Here is a 17,310-nt window from a genome sequence, read left to right as displayed (position 1 = left end):
TTTATGCTCCCTTGCTTAGATTAATGAAAATATTAAGGTGTGAATTTCCTATTAAAGCAAATTTATATTATTTAAAGTTTAAATACTATATTTTTTTTATTAAAAGATTTGCTAAATTGCAGTTAAATCTCCTTAATGATTTTTTTTTTCTCAATAGATAATATTCATTAATAATAATTACTAATAAGACAGGCACAAAGCATGATATAATAAAATCAAGTATAATGTTTAAATACATAAAAAATAAAATAAAAATAAAAAAATTTCAAAAGTGTCTGAAACTCTAAAAACCTTACTCATGAAAATGATCCATTGAAAATTCGAAAAACTGCTGCAACCAATGCCGCTTTTTGCCATATCTTCGACCACATAATCTAATTCGAAAATTCAAGCCTTTCCAAATTGATACAAAATCAGACATCGAATGAAATCGATTTAATCTCAATTACGATTAAAATCATACATAGTCGAATTTAAAGGTTAACAATGAAAAACAAGATGCTAATTTTCTTTTCTCATTTACCTCTATAAAAAAAGTTATTATTTAATTTGTCAAAAATTTATTTAGATTATAAAATTCAGTGATTTGATAATGAAACATTATCTAGTCAATACTGTTTCAAGTTGAAAATTATTTATAAATATAATTATTATTGTAATTAATCTATATATGAAATGGTATCACATATATGTATAATAATGATATATTTGTTCAATTAACTTAGTTTTGTTTGTTAACTAAAATATTATGTTAATATTAAATTATCTTACTCAGCTTTGAATTATCACATATATATTCCATTTTAACCATTTTTATTATATTATTCATAAGTGGTGGCTTTTTTATTATTATTATTTTTACTTTAAATAAAATTAAATCACTTTACTCACATAAAAAATTTTAAAATAATACTTCATCACTTTATAAAAAAAGGTTTAATTAAAAAATTATATAAATAAAATATTATGTCAAATTAATAATAATGAACTAAATGATTTATATTAATAATTAAAAATACGATAATATTATTGTTTAATTAAGATAATGATTATCTTCTATAATATAGAAAATAATGTATATCTTTATATTATAAAGCTTATTTTTCAATATTTTAATAATTTTTATAAAATAATTATATAGTATAAAAATATAAAATAAAATGCATACATAATTTTCTCTCTATATATTTTTCTTTTAACTTTCCCCTGCTCGATTTTCTCTTGCCTTTCTCCGATAAAAGGACAACACTCCTTAGCTTTCTTTCTGAGTTAGAATTCTTCTCCACTTCTCTCCTAAGGCTCTATTTTCTCTCTCTATCTGTACAATTCTCTCTCTATTTTATAGATTATATACACATAATCGTAGTCGATCTTTATAGGGAACCCCTAGTTTTTCGATCGCAAAATCAAACCTTTTCATACTAATCTCTATTTATCGCTTATTTAACTTTCCCATTTTTAGTTTTTGCAGCGGGGATCCCATCACTGAACGAAAAACCCTACTTTTCTAGTTCAAATTTGTTATTACTAATCCAATTGTTGTTAATTTATTATCTTTTGGTAAATCGATCAATTCCCGATTGTGGAGAATTGGTCGATTCTCGATCGCTTTCTTTTCCTCCTGCAATGCTTTTTGATTCGAGATGAAGCTCAAGCGAAGGAGGCCTTTGGAAGTGGTTAGTAAACTCACCAATATTATGCATGTCTTATGCTTTGGTTTTCTTTATGCAGTACTTATTATTGAGCCTTAGAATGGTGTTCATTTTGTTACTTTTAAGGTTTATGCTATTTTTCAATATTCTATAATATTTTGAAGTAGTTGGTATTGAACTGTGATTGTTTGGTAAGACAAAGGTTATTGCTTGGTTGTTCCTCTGCGTCTATTTTAGATACTCTTATTGTTGTGATTGGATTACTGAATTATGATTATTTCTTTCTGTTAATGACCATGAAGTATTGGCTTTTAGCTGTGATTGCTATAGTAGACTGATGTGGTATGTAGCTGCGTGAAATGTGATTTTGCTTTGTAAGTCTAGGGTTTGTTTTACTTTATTTTATTTCTTAGGAATGCCCGTGTTATGTTAATTCACAGTTTTTTCTTGAATGGATTTGCAATGGGTGTGGTTGTGGTAGTTAATGAACTATATATGTTTATACACGGGGCTTCTGTTTGTAATGGCTGAGCAGCAGATAAGTAGCCACCATTTCTTTGCCTATTGAATAAACTTTGGAAATGAATAAGGTTTTGAAGTAAAAGATGGTTTTATAATCCTTTATTCAGTTGGTTTGGCTTGCATTTATTTAGTTTTGCTTCTTTTTTTTTTCTTCTCTCTCTCTCTCTCTCTCTTTTGAATTGATTTCCTTATATATTTTGATCCCTACAACTCATGTAACTGTTCTTTTTCTGTCATTTTTACCAGCCTCCCAAAATTAAATCCTTCATCAATAGTGTTACTGCTACTCCATTCGAGAATATAGAAGAATCCCTAAAAAGTTTTGTCTGGGAGTTCGATAAGGTGATTTTATAGCTTTTATCTGATAAAAAATCAATGTTGTTTTTTTACAGACTTTTTGTTAAAGTTATGCTTTATTTATGCGTATTTCATGTTGATGCAGGGGGATTTTCATCATTGGGTTGATCTTTTTAATCATTTTGATTCATTTTTTGAGAAGCACATAAAACAAAGAAAAGATCTGCAGGTTGAGGACAATTTTTTGGAATCTGATCCTCCCTTTCCTAGAGAAGCCGTTCTTCAAATTCTACGTGTTATCAGAATAATTTTGGAGAACTGCACAAATAAGCATTTTTATAGTTCTTATGAGGTATATTGTTTCCTACTTTGTGCTCTGCACTTGGTCAATGGGTACCTACTTTTCTTATAATTAGCTGTATTATGTATTATTCATGTGATATCTTGTTTTCTGTTTCTAGTGCTGATCAACTTAGTTTATAAACATGTATGAAGTACACCTAAGCTCATCTTTTTCTATTTGTCCCCATTCCTTAAAATTTTTGGTTTTTGCTCTTTTTGTTGTTGCAGCAGCATCTTTCTTTCCTTCTTGCTTCCACTGATGCAGATGTGGTAGAGGCTTGCCTGCAGACTTTGGCTGCATTTCTGAAAAAAACTATTGGAAAATATTCCATTCGAGATGCTTTTCTGAACGCAAAGCTATTTTCTCTGGCTCAGGGATGGGGTGGAAAGGAAGAGGGCCTTGGATTGATTGCATCTACTTTGGAAAATGGGTGTGATCCTGTTGCATATGAGTTAGGTTGCACACTCCATTTTGAGTTCTATGCACTGGATGAGTCCTCAAGCGAGAACCACACTGGAGATCAGTCAAATCGAGGTCTGCAGATCATTCATTTACTGAATGTCAATACTTGCCCGGAAACAGATCTAGAGCTTTTGAATAAGTTAGTTGCAGAGTACAAAGTGCCCCCCAGTTTAAGATTCTCACTGTTGACAAGATTGCGTTTTGCAAGGGCTTTTGGTGCTTTAGCTTCTCGCCAACAGTATACATGCATTCGACTGTATGCCTTCATTGTTCTTGTTCAAGCAAGTAGTGATGCTGATGACCTAGTTTCTTTCTTTAATTCTGAGCCAGAGTTTGTAAATGAGTTAGTTTCACTGCTGAGTTATGAAGATGCAGTTCCTGAGAAAATTAGAATCTTATGTCTCCTATCATTGGTTGCTCTTTCTCAAGATCGGTCTCGCCAACCAACTGTGTTGGCTGCTGTCACATCTGGTGGGCATCGCGGCATCCTGTCTAGCCTCATGCAGAAAGCCATTGACTCTGTTATCAGTGGTACATCAAAATGGTCTGTTGTTTTTGCAGAGGCTTTATTATCCCTTGTCACTGTTTTGGTCTCATCATCGTCTGGTTGCTCAGCCATGCGTGAGGCAGGGTTTATTCCTACTCTTCTACCTCTTCTTAAGGATACAGATCCTCAGCACTTGCATTTGGTTGGCACAGCAGTACATATTCTAGAAACTTTCATGGATTTCAGTAACCCAGCTGCTGCACTGTTCAGAGAGTTAGGTGGTTTAGATGATACCATCTCTCGCTTGAAAGTAGAAGTATCATATGTAGAAAATGGTTCAAAGCAACCAGGTGAAGATTCTGATTTGAGGGTGAGAAATCTGCAAGCAGTCTCAGGTGCTTCCTCTGAGCTAGATAATATGCACCCACTGTATTCTGAGGCACTGGTTTCATATCATCGGCGCTTACTTATGAAAGCTTTATTACGTGCTATATCCCTTGGAACATACGCCCCTGGCAACACTTCTCGTATCTATGGATCTGAGGAGAATTTGTTGCCACAATGCCTATGCATAATCTTTAGAAGAGCAAAAGATTTTGGTGGTGGGGTGTTTTCACTTGCAGCAACTGTTATGAGCGATCTAATTCACAAGGATCCTACCTGTTTTTCTGTACTGGATGCAGCTGGTCTTCCTTCTGCATTCCTGGATGCTATAATGGATGGTGTTCTCTGCTCTGCAGAAGCCATAATGTGCATACCTCAATGTTTGGATGCTTTGTGCTTGAACAATAATGGTCTTCAGGCAGTAAAAGATCGTAATGCTTTGAGGTGTTTTGTGAAAATATTTACATCTAGAGCACATGTTCGTGCCCTCGCTGGTGAGACACCAGGGTCCTTGTCTACTGGTCTGGATGAACTAATGCGCCATGCTTCTTCTCTGCGCGGGCCTGGGGTTGATATGGTTATTGAAATCTTGAATACCATTTCAAAAATTGGGTCTGGGGCTGATGCCTCCTGCACATCCTCAGATCCTCCTTGTTGCTCTACTGCTGTTCCAATGGAAACTGATGCTGAAGAAAGGTGCTCAGTTCCAGCAGATGATAGGGAATCTATCAGGACAGATAGTCTGGAGCATCCCACTGAATCAACTTCTGATGCTGCTATCGTGAATATTGAGTCATTCCTTCCTGATGCTGTAAGCAATGCTGCACGTCTTCTTGAAACAATTCTTCAGAATGCTGACACGTGTCGTATATTTATTGAGAAGAAGGGGATTGATGCTGTTCTACAATTATTTAACTTGCCTCTAATGCCCCTTTCAGCATCTATTGGTCAGAGTATCTCTATTGCCTTTAAGAACTTCTCACAGCAGCACTCTGCATCTCTGGCTCGGGCATTATGCTCATTCTTGAGAGAACATCTGAGGTCCATGAATGAACTTTTAGTTTCAGTTGGAGGAATTCAGCTAACTAAAGTTGAATCTGCTAACCAGACAAAAGTTCTGAGATATTTTTCCAGCCTTGAGGGTATACTCTCTCTATCCAATTTTTTGTTGAAGGGGACTTCGACTATTGTCTCTGAGTTAGGCACTGCAGATGCTGATGTTCTGAAGGATCTTGGGAAGACGTACCGGGAAATAATTTGGCAAATTTCTTTGTGTAATGACTCAAAAGTGGATGAGAAGAGGCATGCAGATCAAGAAACTGAGAATGCGGATGCAGCTTCCTCTAATGTCGTCGGAAGAGATAGTGATGATGACGCAAATATTCCAGTTGTGAGATACATGAACCCAGTTTCTATTAGGAATGGTACACAGTCCCTGTGGGGCGGGGAGAGGGAATTTCTTTCAGTTCTTCGATCCGGAGAAGGCCTACACCGTCGTAGTCGACATGGATTGGCACGTATACGTGGTGGGAGGACTGGTCGCCACCTTGATGCTTTAAACATAGATTCTGAAGTTCCAATGCATGCACCAGAAACTTCATTGCAGGATTTGAAAAAGATAAGTCCAGATGTTCTCGTCCTGGAAATTCTGAACAAGTTGGCATCCACATTGCGCTCTTTCTTTACAGCTCTTGTCAAAGGATTTACATCACCTAACCGTCGTAGAGCTGATGTTGGGTCATTGAATTCAGCCTCAAAAACCCTTGGATCAGCCCTGGCAAAAATATTTCTTGAGGCACTCAGTTTCTCTGGTTATTCTACCTCTGGCCTTGATATGTCACTATCAGTGAAATGTAGATATCTTGGGAAGATTGTGGATGATATGGCAGCTCTCACATTTGACAGTAGGCGTCGAACTTGCTACACAGCAATGGTTAATAATTTTTATGTACATGGAACCTTTAGGGAGCTGCTCACTACATTTGAAGCTACAAGTCAATTACTATGGACTTTACCCTACCCTTTTCCAATCACAACTGCTGATAATGAGAAGGCAGGTGAAGGAAATAAATTTTCTCATAGTTCATGGCTGCTTGACACGTTACAAAGTTATTGCCGTGTGCTCGAGTATTTTGTCAACTCCTCTTTACTCTTATCTGCAACCTCTGCTTCCCAGGCCCAGCTGCTTGTCCAGCCAGTTGCAGTTGGTTTATCAATTGGTCTGTTTCCTGTTCCAAGGGATCCTGAAGTCTTTGTTCGCATGTTGCAATCTCAGGTTCTGGATGTAATACTGCCTGTCTGGAACCATCCCATGTTTCCAAATTGTAGTCCAGGATTCGTTGCTTCTATTGTTTCAATTGTTACACATATATACTCTGGTGTTGGAAATGTAAAAAGAAATCACAGTGGTCTTCCAGGAAATACAAATCAAAGGTTCATGCCACCTCCTCCTGATGAGGGAACCATTGCAACCATTGTAGAAATGGGTTTTTCGAGGGCAAGAGCTGAGGAAGCATTAAGGAGGGTAGAAACAAACAGTGTTGAGATGGCAATGGAGTGGCTATTTAGTCATGCTGATGATCCCGTGCAGGAGGATGATGAACTGGCTCGGGCACTTGCTTTGTCACTAGGGAGCTCATCAGAAGGATCTAAAATTGACAATGTAGACAAGTCAATAGATCTACTGTCAGAAGAAGCACAAATGAAGGCACCTTCTGTTGATGATATTCTTGCAGCATCAGTAAAGTTATTTCAGAGTAGTGATACGATGGCATTCTCATTGACAGATTTGCTGGTGACTCTCTGCAACAGGAACAAAGGAGAAGATCGTCCAAAAGTGGCATCTTATCTTATTCAGCAGCTAAAGCTTTGTCCGTTGGATTTTTCAAAGGATTCTAGTGCTTTGTGTATGATATCACATATTTTAGCATTGCTTCTTTTTGAGGATGGAACTTTACGTGAAATTGCTGCAGAAAATGGTATCATACCCGCAACTATAGATATTCTGATGAATTTCAAGGCTAGCAACACATCAGCAAGTGAGATTCTTGTCCCAAAATGCATTAGTGCTTTACTGCTGATCTTGGACAATATGTTGCAATCCAGGCCTAGAATCTCTTCTGAAGCTCTGGAAGGAACTCAGACAGGATCCCTGCCAGATTCTTTAGTTTCTGCTTCAACCATAGAGGGAAAATTGCCTTCAGATGTTTCTGAGAGGCAAACTGGCTCAGCCTTTGAGAAAATATTGGGGAAGTCTACTGGTTATCTGACTATGGAAGAGAGTCATAAGGTGCTCCTACTTGCTTGTGACTTGATGAAGCAACATGTTCCTGCTGTCATCATGCAGGCTGTTCTGCAGGTATGTGCTCGCTTGACAAAAACTCATGCTTTGGCACTTCAGTTTCTTGAAAGTGGAGGCTTAGCAGCGCTTCTTAATCTTCCATGGAGTTGCTTTTTCCCTGGAGTTGCTTCTGCTATCATTCGGCATCTCATTGAAGATCCTCAAACGCTGCAAACTGCTATGGAATTGGAGATACGACAAACTTTGAGTGGGAACAGGCATGTGGGTCGTACTAACCCACGGGCATTTTTGACAACAATGGCGCCTGTTATTTCTAGAGATCCTGTGGTGTTTATGAAAGCTGCAGCTGCAGTTTGTCAATTGGAATCATCAGGGGGGAGGACCATTGTGGTGTTATCAAAAGAAAAAGAGAAGGAAAAGGACAAATCAAAAGCATCAGGTACTGAAGAATCTGTCCGGATTTCTGAAAACAAGGTTCATGATGGTTTAGGTAAATGTGCCAAAGGCCATAAAAAGATTCCTGCAAATCTTACTCAAGTAATTGATCAGCTTCTGGACATTGTTTTGAAATACCCTTTGCTGAAAAGTGAGGGAGGTACAAGTCACTCAACATCTATGGAGGTAGATGAACCTGCAATCAAGGTGAAGGGCAAATCCAAGGTTGATGAGACAAGGAAAATGGAGTCTGAATCAGAAACATCTGCTGGTTTTGCCAAGGTGACTTTTGTTCTCAAGTTGTTGAGTGAGATTCTTCTTATGTATGTACATGCAGTTGGGGTCATACTAAGGCGGGATTCAGAATTGTGTCAACTCCGTGGACCTAATCAAACAGATAGGTCAGGGCATGGTGGGATACTTCATCATGTCTTGCATCGGCTGCTTCCAATATCTGCTGACAAATCTGCCCGGCCTGATGAATGGAGAGACAAGTTGTCTGAAAGGGCTTCATGGTTCCTGGTGGTTCTATGTGGCCGATCTGGGGAAGGGCGGAGGCGAGTGATTAGTGAACTTGTCAAAGCTATTTCATCATTCTCAAACTTGGAGAGCAATTCAAGTAAAAGTGTGTTAGTACCTGATAAAAAGGTTTTTGCATTTGCTGATTTGGTGTATTCTATTTTGTCAAAAAATGCATCATCTGGCAATTTACCTGGTTCTGGATGTTCACCGGATATCGCAAAAAGCATGATTGATGGGGGGATGGTGCAGTCTCTAACAGGTATTCTCCAGGTAATGGATTTGGACCATCCTGATGCACCCAAGATTGTTAATCTTCTACTCAAGGCTTTGGAAAGCCTGACAAGGGCTGCTAATGCTAGTGAGCAAGTTCTTAAATCTGAGGGTCTGAACAAGAAGAAACCAATTGCATCAAATGGAAGACAAAATGATCAGACAACCACATCAACTTCTGAGGCAGTAGAGCACAACCAGAATAGTGGTGGCACAGCAGAAGCTCCAAATGGAGGGAGTGAAGGACGAAGCCAAGTTAATCAAAGTGAGGGTAATCTAGATCCACATCCAAATCAGTCTGTGCCACAAGATATGAGGATAGAAGTAGAAGAGACGATGGGAACCAACCCACCTATGGAAGAGATTGGAATGGATTTCATGCATGAAGTAATGGAAGAAGGTGGTGTTTTGCACAATGCTGACCAAATTGATATGACTTTTAGGGTTGAGAATAGGGCGGATGATGATATGGGTGATGAGGATGATGACATGGGAGATGAAGGTGAGGAGGATGAAGATGATGATGATGGGGAGGATGAGGATGAGGATATTGCTGAAGATGGTGCTGGCATGATGTCTCTAGCAGATACTGATGTGGAAGACCATGATGATACTGGTTTGGGGGATGACTACAATGACGAGATGATTGATGAAGATGATGATTTTCATGAGCATCGTGTCATAGAGGTAAGGTGGAGGGAAGCCTTTGATGGGCTAGATCATTTACAGGTACTTGGCCAACCTGGAGCCACAAGCAGTCTAATTGATGTTGCAGCTGAGCCCTTTGAGGGGGTGAATGTGGATGACCTTTTTGGTCTTCGCAGGCCTCTGGGATTTGAGCGTCGGCGTCAAAGTGGTAGATCTTCCTTTGAGCGATCTGTCACTGAATCAAATGGATTTCAACATCCACTTCTCCTAAGACCATCACAATCAGGGGATCTAGTTTCTATGTGGTCTTCAGGTGGACATTCATCCAGGGATTTAGAAGCCCTTTCAACTGGGAGCTTTGATTTAGCTCACTTTTACATGTTTGATGCCCCTGTTCTTCCATATGATCATGTGCCAAGTAGTCTCTTTGGTGATCGTTTGGGTAGCGCAGCTCCCCCACCTTTGACTGATTATTCAGTAGGTATGGACTCATTGCAGATACAGGGCCGAAGAGGTCCAGGGGATGGTAGGTGGACTGATGATGGTCAGCCACAAGCAAGCACCCAAGGTGCTGTAATTGCACAAGCAGTAGAGGAAACCTTCCTGTCTCAGTTGCGCAGTCTCACTCCTGTCAGTGGTCATGCTGAAAGGCAGTCTCATATTTCTGGAGTGCAAGAGAATCAACAATCTAATGACCCTCCTTCCTATGATGGCCAGGTAGTATTGGGAGGTTCAGGTGATAACACTAGCAGTCAGCAAACTGAAGTTCAGCAGCAAGAAAATAGTAACGAAGTGACACATCAGCTTAATCCTACAGTTGAATTTGTTTCTAGCCAAGAGCAAGTCAATCTCACATCTCCAGTTGAAGATGCAGGTGAATGTTTACTGGTGCATGAGCCCATGTCAGTTCAAACAATTTCTCTGAATAATACACCAAATGGTCATGATAACATGGAAATCGGGGAAGGCATTGGAACTGCAATTGATCAAGTAGACACAATGCCAGAGCCTATTAACTCATCTGCAGAACATAATGCTGCTTTGCAATGTGAAGCAGTTGCAGAAGCACCTGCTGGTCTCCATGATGTGCCTGTTCAGGCTGTGGGTTGTGATGGTCATGCAACATCCAATGGTCAGTCCAATAATGTGTTCATAGATTCTGGTTTGGTAATGGTTAATCTAGATTCTTCACATGTTGATGTGGATATGAATGGTACTGATGCTGAAGGAAATCAGTTGGAGCAACCCATTCCTGACTCCGAACACGCATCGGATGAGCCGTTATCTAGGCAAGATACAGTGGTTCCTCAGGAAGCTAATCAGGCTGACCAAGTTAGTGCAAATAACGAGGCTTCTGGTGCAAATGCAATTGATCCAGCCTTCTTGGAAGCATTACCTGAAGATTTACGGGTGGAAGTTCTAGCTTCACAGCAAGCTCAGTCTGATCAACCTCCAACTTACACACCACCTCCTGTTGATGATATTGATCCTGAGTTTTTGGCTGCCCTTCCTCCAGATATTCAAGCAGAAGTTTTAGCCCAACAAAGAGCACAAAGGATTGCACAGCAGGCTGAAGGACAGCCTGTTGACATGGATAATGCTTCAATAATTGCTACTTTCCCTGCTGATTTGCGTGAAGAGGTTTGCACTAGGAACTATTCTTTTTATAACTTGCTGAGTGGTGATAACACTTGGTTATTTTGCTTTTATATCCAGGTACTTTTGACTTCTTCAGAAGCTGTATTATCAGCATTACCTTCTCCTTTGCTTGCTGAAGCTCAAATGCTAAGGGATCGGGCAATGAGTCATTATCAGGCTCGCAGCCTGTTTGGAGGCAGCCACAGACTGACTAGTCGGAGGAATGGGTTGGGGTCTGATAGGCATACAGTGATGGACAGGGGTGTAGGAGTGACCATTGGACGGAGGGCAGCTTCAGCAATTGCGGATAGCATGAAAGTAAAAGAAATTGAAGGTGAGCCACTTCTGGATGCCAATGCGCTGAAAGCTCTGATCCGCCTCCTGCGGCTGTCACAGGTAAATGGTGATTTCTATTATGATTCATTGGCAATAATCCTTCTAGTCTATATGTCAGTCTTACCAGTTTAGTTTTTATCTACCACATCATAAAGAAATGAGCTAAGAAACATGAGAATGGAGGTAAAGGGGCATAATATGTTCTGTTTACCCATCTATGGGGCAGAAGTACATTGGACAATTTACACCTCTAAGATTAGGTGTGGTGTAACTGTTTTTTTTTTTTTTTTTGTCAAAATTTGTATTTGCTAAATATATTTTTTATGGTTCTTTTATCAAATAAAGTTTTGCTTGTGGGAGGAATTTTTTTATTGAGTCTTACATTTGCTGTTCAAACTTTGTGAAGTTTGTTTTGTAACTGAAGAGAAGGTTCTTCCACTCAACTTTGCATTATCATGTCTCCAGAGCATTTTATTTGATTTGGTGACTCTGTTTCTCTATTTGTGACTAGCCCCTTGGGAAAGGCCTTCTGCAAAGACTTCTGTTAAACCTCTGTGCACATAGTGTTACAAGGGCAACTTTAGTTCGTCTTCTGCTTGATATGATAAAACCTGAAGCTGAAGGATCAGTTAGTGAACTGGCAACAGTCAACTCCCAGAGGCTTTATGGCTGTCAGTCAAATGTTGTTTATGGTCGATCACAATTGTTGGATGGTATTTCCATGACCTTTTATCATCACTATTTTCTTGGTGAGACTTAAATTCAACTAATATTTGATGTTGTTACCCTACAGGCCTTCCTCCTTTGGTTTTGCATCGAATTCTTGAAATTTTGACGTATTTGGCTACAAATCATTCATCTATAGCAAATATGTTATTCTATTTGGATCCTTCAATTGTCCCAGAGCATGCAAGTCCAAACTACTTGGAAGGTAAGATGGATAAGGGCAAAGAGAAAATTGAGGGTGGTGGGGATCAACCAGAACCTGTGGTAAATGTTGATGATGTTCCTTTGATACTGTTCCTGAAGCTCTTGAATCGACCACTTTTTTTACGCAGCAGTGCACACCTTGAGCAGGTATAACCAATCTTCCATTGAAGTGGTTTTAAATTCTCTTGTCCTTGACCTAATTTATGTTAAAGTAGTAGCTAGGGTCATATTTTACTGTTATTTATTTCTTATAGCTTTGACAACAATTTTGTTTTACATTTTTCTTCCTTTTCTTCTTCCACTAATTTTCTTTTATGGGTAATAAATTCTTTCTGTTCCAGGTTATGGGATTGCTTCAAGTAGTAATTTACACAGCTGCATCAAAATTAGAGTGCCGGTCCCTATCTGGACTGACAAACACAAAATCTGAAAAGCAAACTGTGAATAAAACTTCGGGTGGTGATATTCGAAAAGATCCTCTGCTGGAACCAGAATCTAGTCAAGAAGATAAGTTTACTAGTGCTGAGTTATCGACTTCAGATGGGAAGAGGAGATTTAGTAAAAGTAATATATTCCTCCAGCTGCCGTTGCCTGATTTGCGCAACCTCTGCTGCCTTCTTGGTCGTGAGGGGTATTCTTCAAGGACTTCTCCTTATATTTGAATGTTCAGAATTGTGCTCTCGTTTAGCTTGTATGCTATGCTAGTTCGTCATTGTCAATTTAACATAATGTGTCTGCTTCCTTTCTACAATTGTCTTGCATCATCGTCTTTACTTTTAATTAGTCAATGAATCATTAACCTTTTCCATTGATAAAATTCAGATTGTCAGATAAAGTTTATATGCTTGCTGGAGAAGTGCTGAAGAAGTTGGCCTCAGTTGTTCCGTCCCATCGCAAGTTCTTCAGTTCAGAGCTTTCAAAATTAGCTCATGGCTTGAGCAATTCAGCTGTCAGTGAGCTTGTCACCCTGAGGAATACACAGATGCTGGGTCTTAGTGCTGGTTCCATGGCTGGGGCAGCAATCTTACGTGTGTTGCAATCGCTTAGCTCACTCACCTCATACAGTGTTAATGAGAATACAGGGCTGGAGAGTGATGGAGAACGGGAGGAGCAAACCACCATGTGGAATTTAAATGTGGCACTTGAGCCTTTGTGGCGAGAGCTAAGTGAATGCATTACTGTGACTGAGACACAGCTGGGTCAGGGTTCAATTAGTCAAACTATGTCCAATATTAATATGGGGGAGCTTGCGCAGGGAACTTCTTCTTCTCCTCTTCCTGCTGGAACGCAGAGGTTACTACCTTTTATTGAAGCATTCTTTGTTTTGTGTGAAAAACTACAAGCAAACATTTCCATCATGCAGCAAGACAATGCCAATGTAACTGCAAGAGAAGTGAAAGAGTCTGCTGGTGGTTCTGCTTCCTTGACCATATCTTGCAGTACAGATTCTCAGAGAAGACTTGATGGTTCTGTCACATTTGCTAGGTTTGCTGAGAAGCATCGTCGGCTATTGAATACTTTTATAAGACAGAATCCTGGCTTGTTGGAGAAATCACTTTCTATGATGTTGAAAGCACCAAGACTGATAGATTTTGACAACAAGAGAGCATATTTCCGATCGAGAATAAGGCAACAGCATGAACAACACCTCTCTGGTCCTTTGAGGATAAGTGTCCGCCGGGCATATGTTTTGGAGGATTCTTACAATCAGTTGAGAATGCGACCTAGTCAGGATTTGAAGGGACGGTTGAATGTACAATTCCAAGGTGAAGAGGGTATTGATGCTGGAGGTTTGACGAGAGAATGGTATCAACTATTATCAAGGGTTATATTTGACAAGGGAGCATTGCTTTTCACAACTGTGGGGAATAATGCGACTTTCCAGCCAAACCCAAATTCTGTCTATCAGACTGAACATCTTTCTTACTTCAAGTTTGTTGGTCGTGTGGTAATTCTCCAAGCTTGAGATGTTTGAGCTCTCTATGTGTTACTTCCCTTATTTTTTCCCCTTTTCATGTGGTGTGGTTTAGATTTTTTAAAAATTTATTGCTGTGGTCATTTGTGTAGGTTGCAAAGGCACTATTTGATGGGCAACTTTTGGATGTTTATTTTACACGATCTTTCTACAAACACATTCTTGGAGTAAAGGTGACTTACCACGACATAGAGGCTGTTGATCCTGATTATTACAAGAATTTGAAATGGATGCTAGAGGTAAGTGAAAACTATTATGTTCCCCGCTTCTGATTTCCTTTCTTGCTCTTAGGTTTTTGCCATTGGCAAGTGTTTATTTTCTCTTTGACGATCAACACTTTTTGGTAATACTCTTCAGAATGATGTGAGTGAAATACCTGACTTGACATTCAGCATGGATGCTGATGAAGAAAAGCACATCCTTTATGAGAAAACTGAGGTACTTCAAATATATTAAATATTTTATTTCTCTGGTTTATGCATGTGTGTTTATGGCTAATAAGAGATTGATATTTTCCTGAAACGTGGAGTTTCTTCTCAAGTTTTATGTGGTCTGGAGCTTATATCTATTTGCATTATTTGCTTGGAGAAGGTTACTGATTATGAGCTTAAACCTGGAGGAAGAAATATAAGAGTTACAGAAGAAACAAAGCATGAGTATGTAGATCTTGTTGCTGATCATATCTTGACAAATGCTATTCGTCCTCAAATCAATTCCTTCTTGGATGGGTTCAACGAATTGGTCCCTCGGGAACTTATTTCCATTTTTAATGATAAAGAGCTTGAGCTTCTAATCAGCGGGCTTCCTGAAATTGATTGTGAGTTGGCTTCTTGACTTTCTCGTTTGTACAAGTAGTTGCAAGTAACTGAATGATATTGTTCCCTTTGCAGTGGATGACCTAAAGGCCAACACCGAATACACTGGCTATAGTGCAGCATCTAGTGTTGTCCAATGGTTTTGGGAGGTGGTTAGAAGTTTTAACAAGGAAGATATGGCAAGACTGCTACAATTTGTTACTGGAACATCAAAGGTAATTTCTTTAGCTATGCATCTTACTAATCCAGCGGTGTTCATAGGTCCAGTTGGTTTTATGAAGGGATATTTCTTGACTTGACATGTGCAGATATTAAAACTGATTGTACACTTAAAGAAAATTGCTATGCCAACATAATCAGGTTCATGGGTTTATTAGTAGTTTTGTGCTAGGAATTTGAACCCAAAATAGCAATCAGATATCTTCATCATAACCCCCAATTAAGAGAAGGCCAAAATGTACTTGAAATTTAGAAGCCACAGTTACAAATCAAGAACACAATTGCTGTAGGAAAAATGAATTTCATAAATAGACGACCTACAAATCAAGCATGCAATAAAAATTCACTTGTAGATGTATTTTCCAACTAGCCATGGCAAGAAAGAAGGCAACTTCTTATAGTTGCATCATTTTTAATATGACAATAGTGTAAAATCATTAGTGAGCTTTGCTTCTCAGATTAGTTTGGGTTACTACAAGCTCTTAAACCTTTAAACCAAACCAACTCGAGAAATCCAGTTGTATATTTTCAACCTGAACCTGCAAAAATGTTGAACCTGTGAAATTCAGGTAGGTTGATTTGGTTTTCTTCGTAGTTATCTTTGTTCTGCCTGCCAATAACAACTATATGCTAAACTGATCACTTCATATGTATCTATCTCTCTTCTCATATTTAAAATGCTTTAGATTCTTTATCCAATAAACTTGACACCAGCTTGTGGATGTTCAGGTTCCATTGGAGGGCTTCAAAGCATTGCAGGGTATTTCTGGTCCTCAACGGTTTCAGATTCACAAGGCATATGGAGCTCCTGAGCGATTGCCCTCAGCTCACACATGGTTGGTTCAGAATAAATAAATATTTGTTCTTTTTTTGGAGGTCTAGCTGCTGGAAAGTGATCTAATATGGGATTATTTGTTTTGTTTTGTTTTGGGTTTGCTCAGCTTTAACCAGCTTGACCTTCCTGAATATACCTCCAAGGAACAACTTCAAGAACGTTTGCTGCTTGCTATTCATGAAGCGAGTGAAGGTTTTGGATTTGGTTAGCCAGGGTTCAACTTCAATGTGTTACTGTTGGCAGGAAGTTCCAGCATTCTGTCTTCAGATTTTGTGTAAATGTCAGTTACAGTTTTCTCCTTGATTGAACCGTATGGCCAATGATGTTTTGATTTATCTATTTATTTTGTTTTGTATTGTTAATTTTCTCATATTTCTGGTAGATCGGATCGCTGAAACTTGTCTTTGCTGAAATTCCCATCCAGATGGGGGATTGATTCAGGTGGGTAGGAATTAGAATAAATTCAAGGGATGGCAAGCTCATCAGAATTGGATTAGAAGGTTTGCTGCTTCGTGGAGGAAATCAAGTGATGGTCTTCAGTAGCCATAGGGCTGGGAAATGTAAATCATTTTTGGGATTTCTTGCCATTGCCAGTGTTGATCTTTGCAGAGCGTACAAAATGTTGATGGACAACCATGTCATTTCAATGTTTATATTAGTATTTTTTTTTTCCCTAATTTAATGTCTTTTCGATGATTAGTCTTTTGATGATCAGAGTCTAATTTGATATGAAATGGGAGTTCATTTTCCCATCTTATTATTGCTCTGGATCCACGCCTTTTTTTCTTTCAAATTGAATGATGCATATTATTAGATTAATTTTGAAATTAGTAATTTTAACTTTTTAATAAATATTAGACAGAAATACGCAATTTTAATTTTAATAATTAAAATAAATAAAGAAGTAAATATATATATATATATATATATATATATATATATATTTTGGCATGGAGAGAAATTTAAGTAAGAAAATCCCTAATTTTAGAGCCTACTAGCATTTGTAATTTTATAAAGACTGAAGTATCACATGCATTTGAAAATATTGGCAGGTGGTTGGGGTTTCAAAAAACACTATAAATTTTGTGCTTTCCTTTCCCTCGGTTTATTCAAATAAAATCGTCAAATATTAGTAAATCGTAAAATTTCAGATATCCACGTAGAAAGCAATTTCAGGTACTTTTTTCTTGAGCGAGTTTGATTCAATAATTAAGAGACAAAAAAAAATTATCTACTTGT

At 38.5% G+C, this 17,310-nt stretch overlaps 1 protein-coding gene across 5 annotated transcripts; it reads left to right on the top strand.

Annotated features, from left to right (window-relative positions):
* Positions 1 to 1,219: 1,219 nt before the first annotated feature.
* On the top strand, positions 1,220 to 16,748 carry LOC110601912 (E3 ubiquitin-protein ligase UPL1). Of its 5 annotated transcripts, XM_021739309.2 has the most exons (17): positions 1,220 to 1,676; positions 2,421 to 2,516; positions 2,617 to 2,823; positions 3,042 to 10,455; positions 10,552 to 10,964; positions 11,040 to 11,357; positions 11,809 to 12,010; positions 12,091 to 12,374; positions 12,569 to 12,858; positions 13,050 to 14,175; positions 14,295 to 14,441; positions 14,560 to 14,640; positions 14,794 to 15,019; positions 15,093 to 15,232; positions 15,966 to 16,072; positions 16,178 to 16,351; positions 16,454 to 16,748. In XM_021739309.2, the coding sequence occupies exons 1-16, from the start codon at positions 1,644 to 1,646 to the stop codon at positions 16,278 to 16,280; spliced, it is 11,187 nt and encodes a 3,728-aa protein (XP_021595001.1). In that variant the 5' UTR covers positions 1,220 to 1,643; the 3' UTR covers positions 16,281 to 16,351; positions 16,454 to 16,748. The 5 variants fall into 5 exon arrangements, with proteins under 5 accessions (XP_021595001.1, XP_043806872.1, XP_021594999.1 ...); XM_043950937.1 differs by having other exon boundaries at positions 3,045 to 10,964; XM_021739307.2 differs by having other exon boundaries at positions 3,042 to 10,964; positions 16,496 to 16,748.
* The last annotated feature ends 562 nt before the right edge of the window (positions 16,749 to 17,310 follow it).

Source organism: Manihot esculenta, chromosome 15 (genome assembly GCF_001659605.2).
Source record: "Manihot esculenta cultivar AM560-2 chromosome 15, M.esculenta_v8, whole genome shotgun sequence".
Lineage (NCBI taxonomy): Eukaryota > Viridiplantae > Streptophyta > Magnoliopsida > Malpighiales > Euphorbiaceae > Manihot > Manihot esculenta.
The sequence above is the reverse complement of the archived record's forward strand: the minus strand, read 5'-3'. Positions and strand labels throughout refer to the sequence as shown.

Coding starts and splice junctions, on each gene's coding strand:
- LOC110601912 (XM_021739307.2), top strand. CDS start 1,644: ATGAAGCTCAAGCGAAGGAGGCCTTTGGAAGTG. Junction 15,233..15,965: donor TTGTTACTGGAACATCAAAG/GTAATTTCTTTA, acceptor GTGGATGTTCAG/GTTCCATTGGAGGGCTTCAA. Junction 16,073..16,177: donor TTGCCCTCAGCTCACACATG/GTTGGTTCAGAA, acceptor GGGTTTGCTCAG/CTTTAACCAGCTTGACCTTC.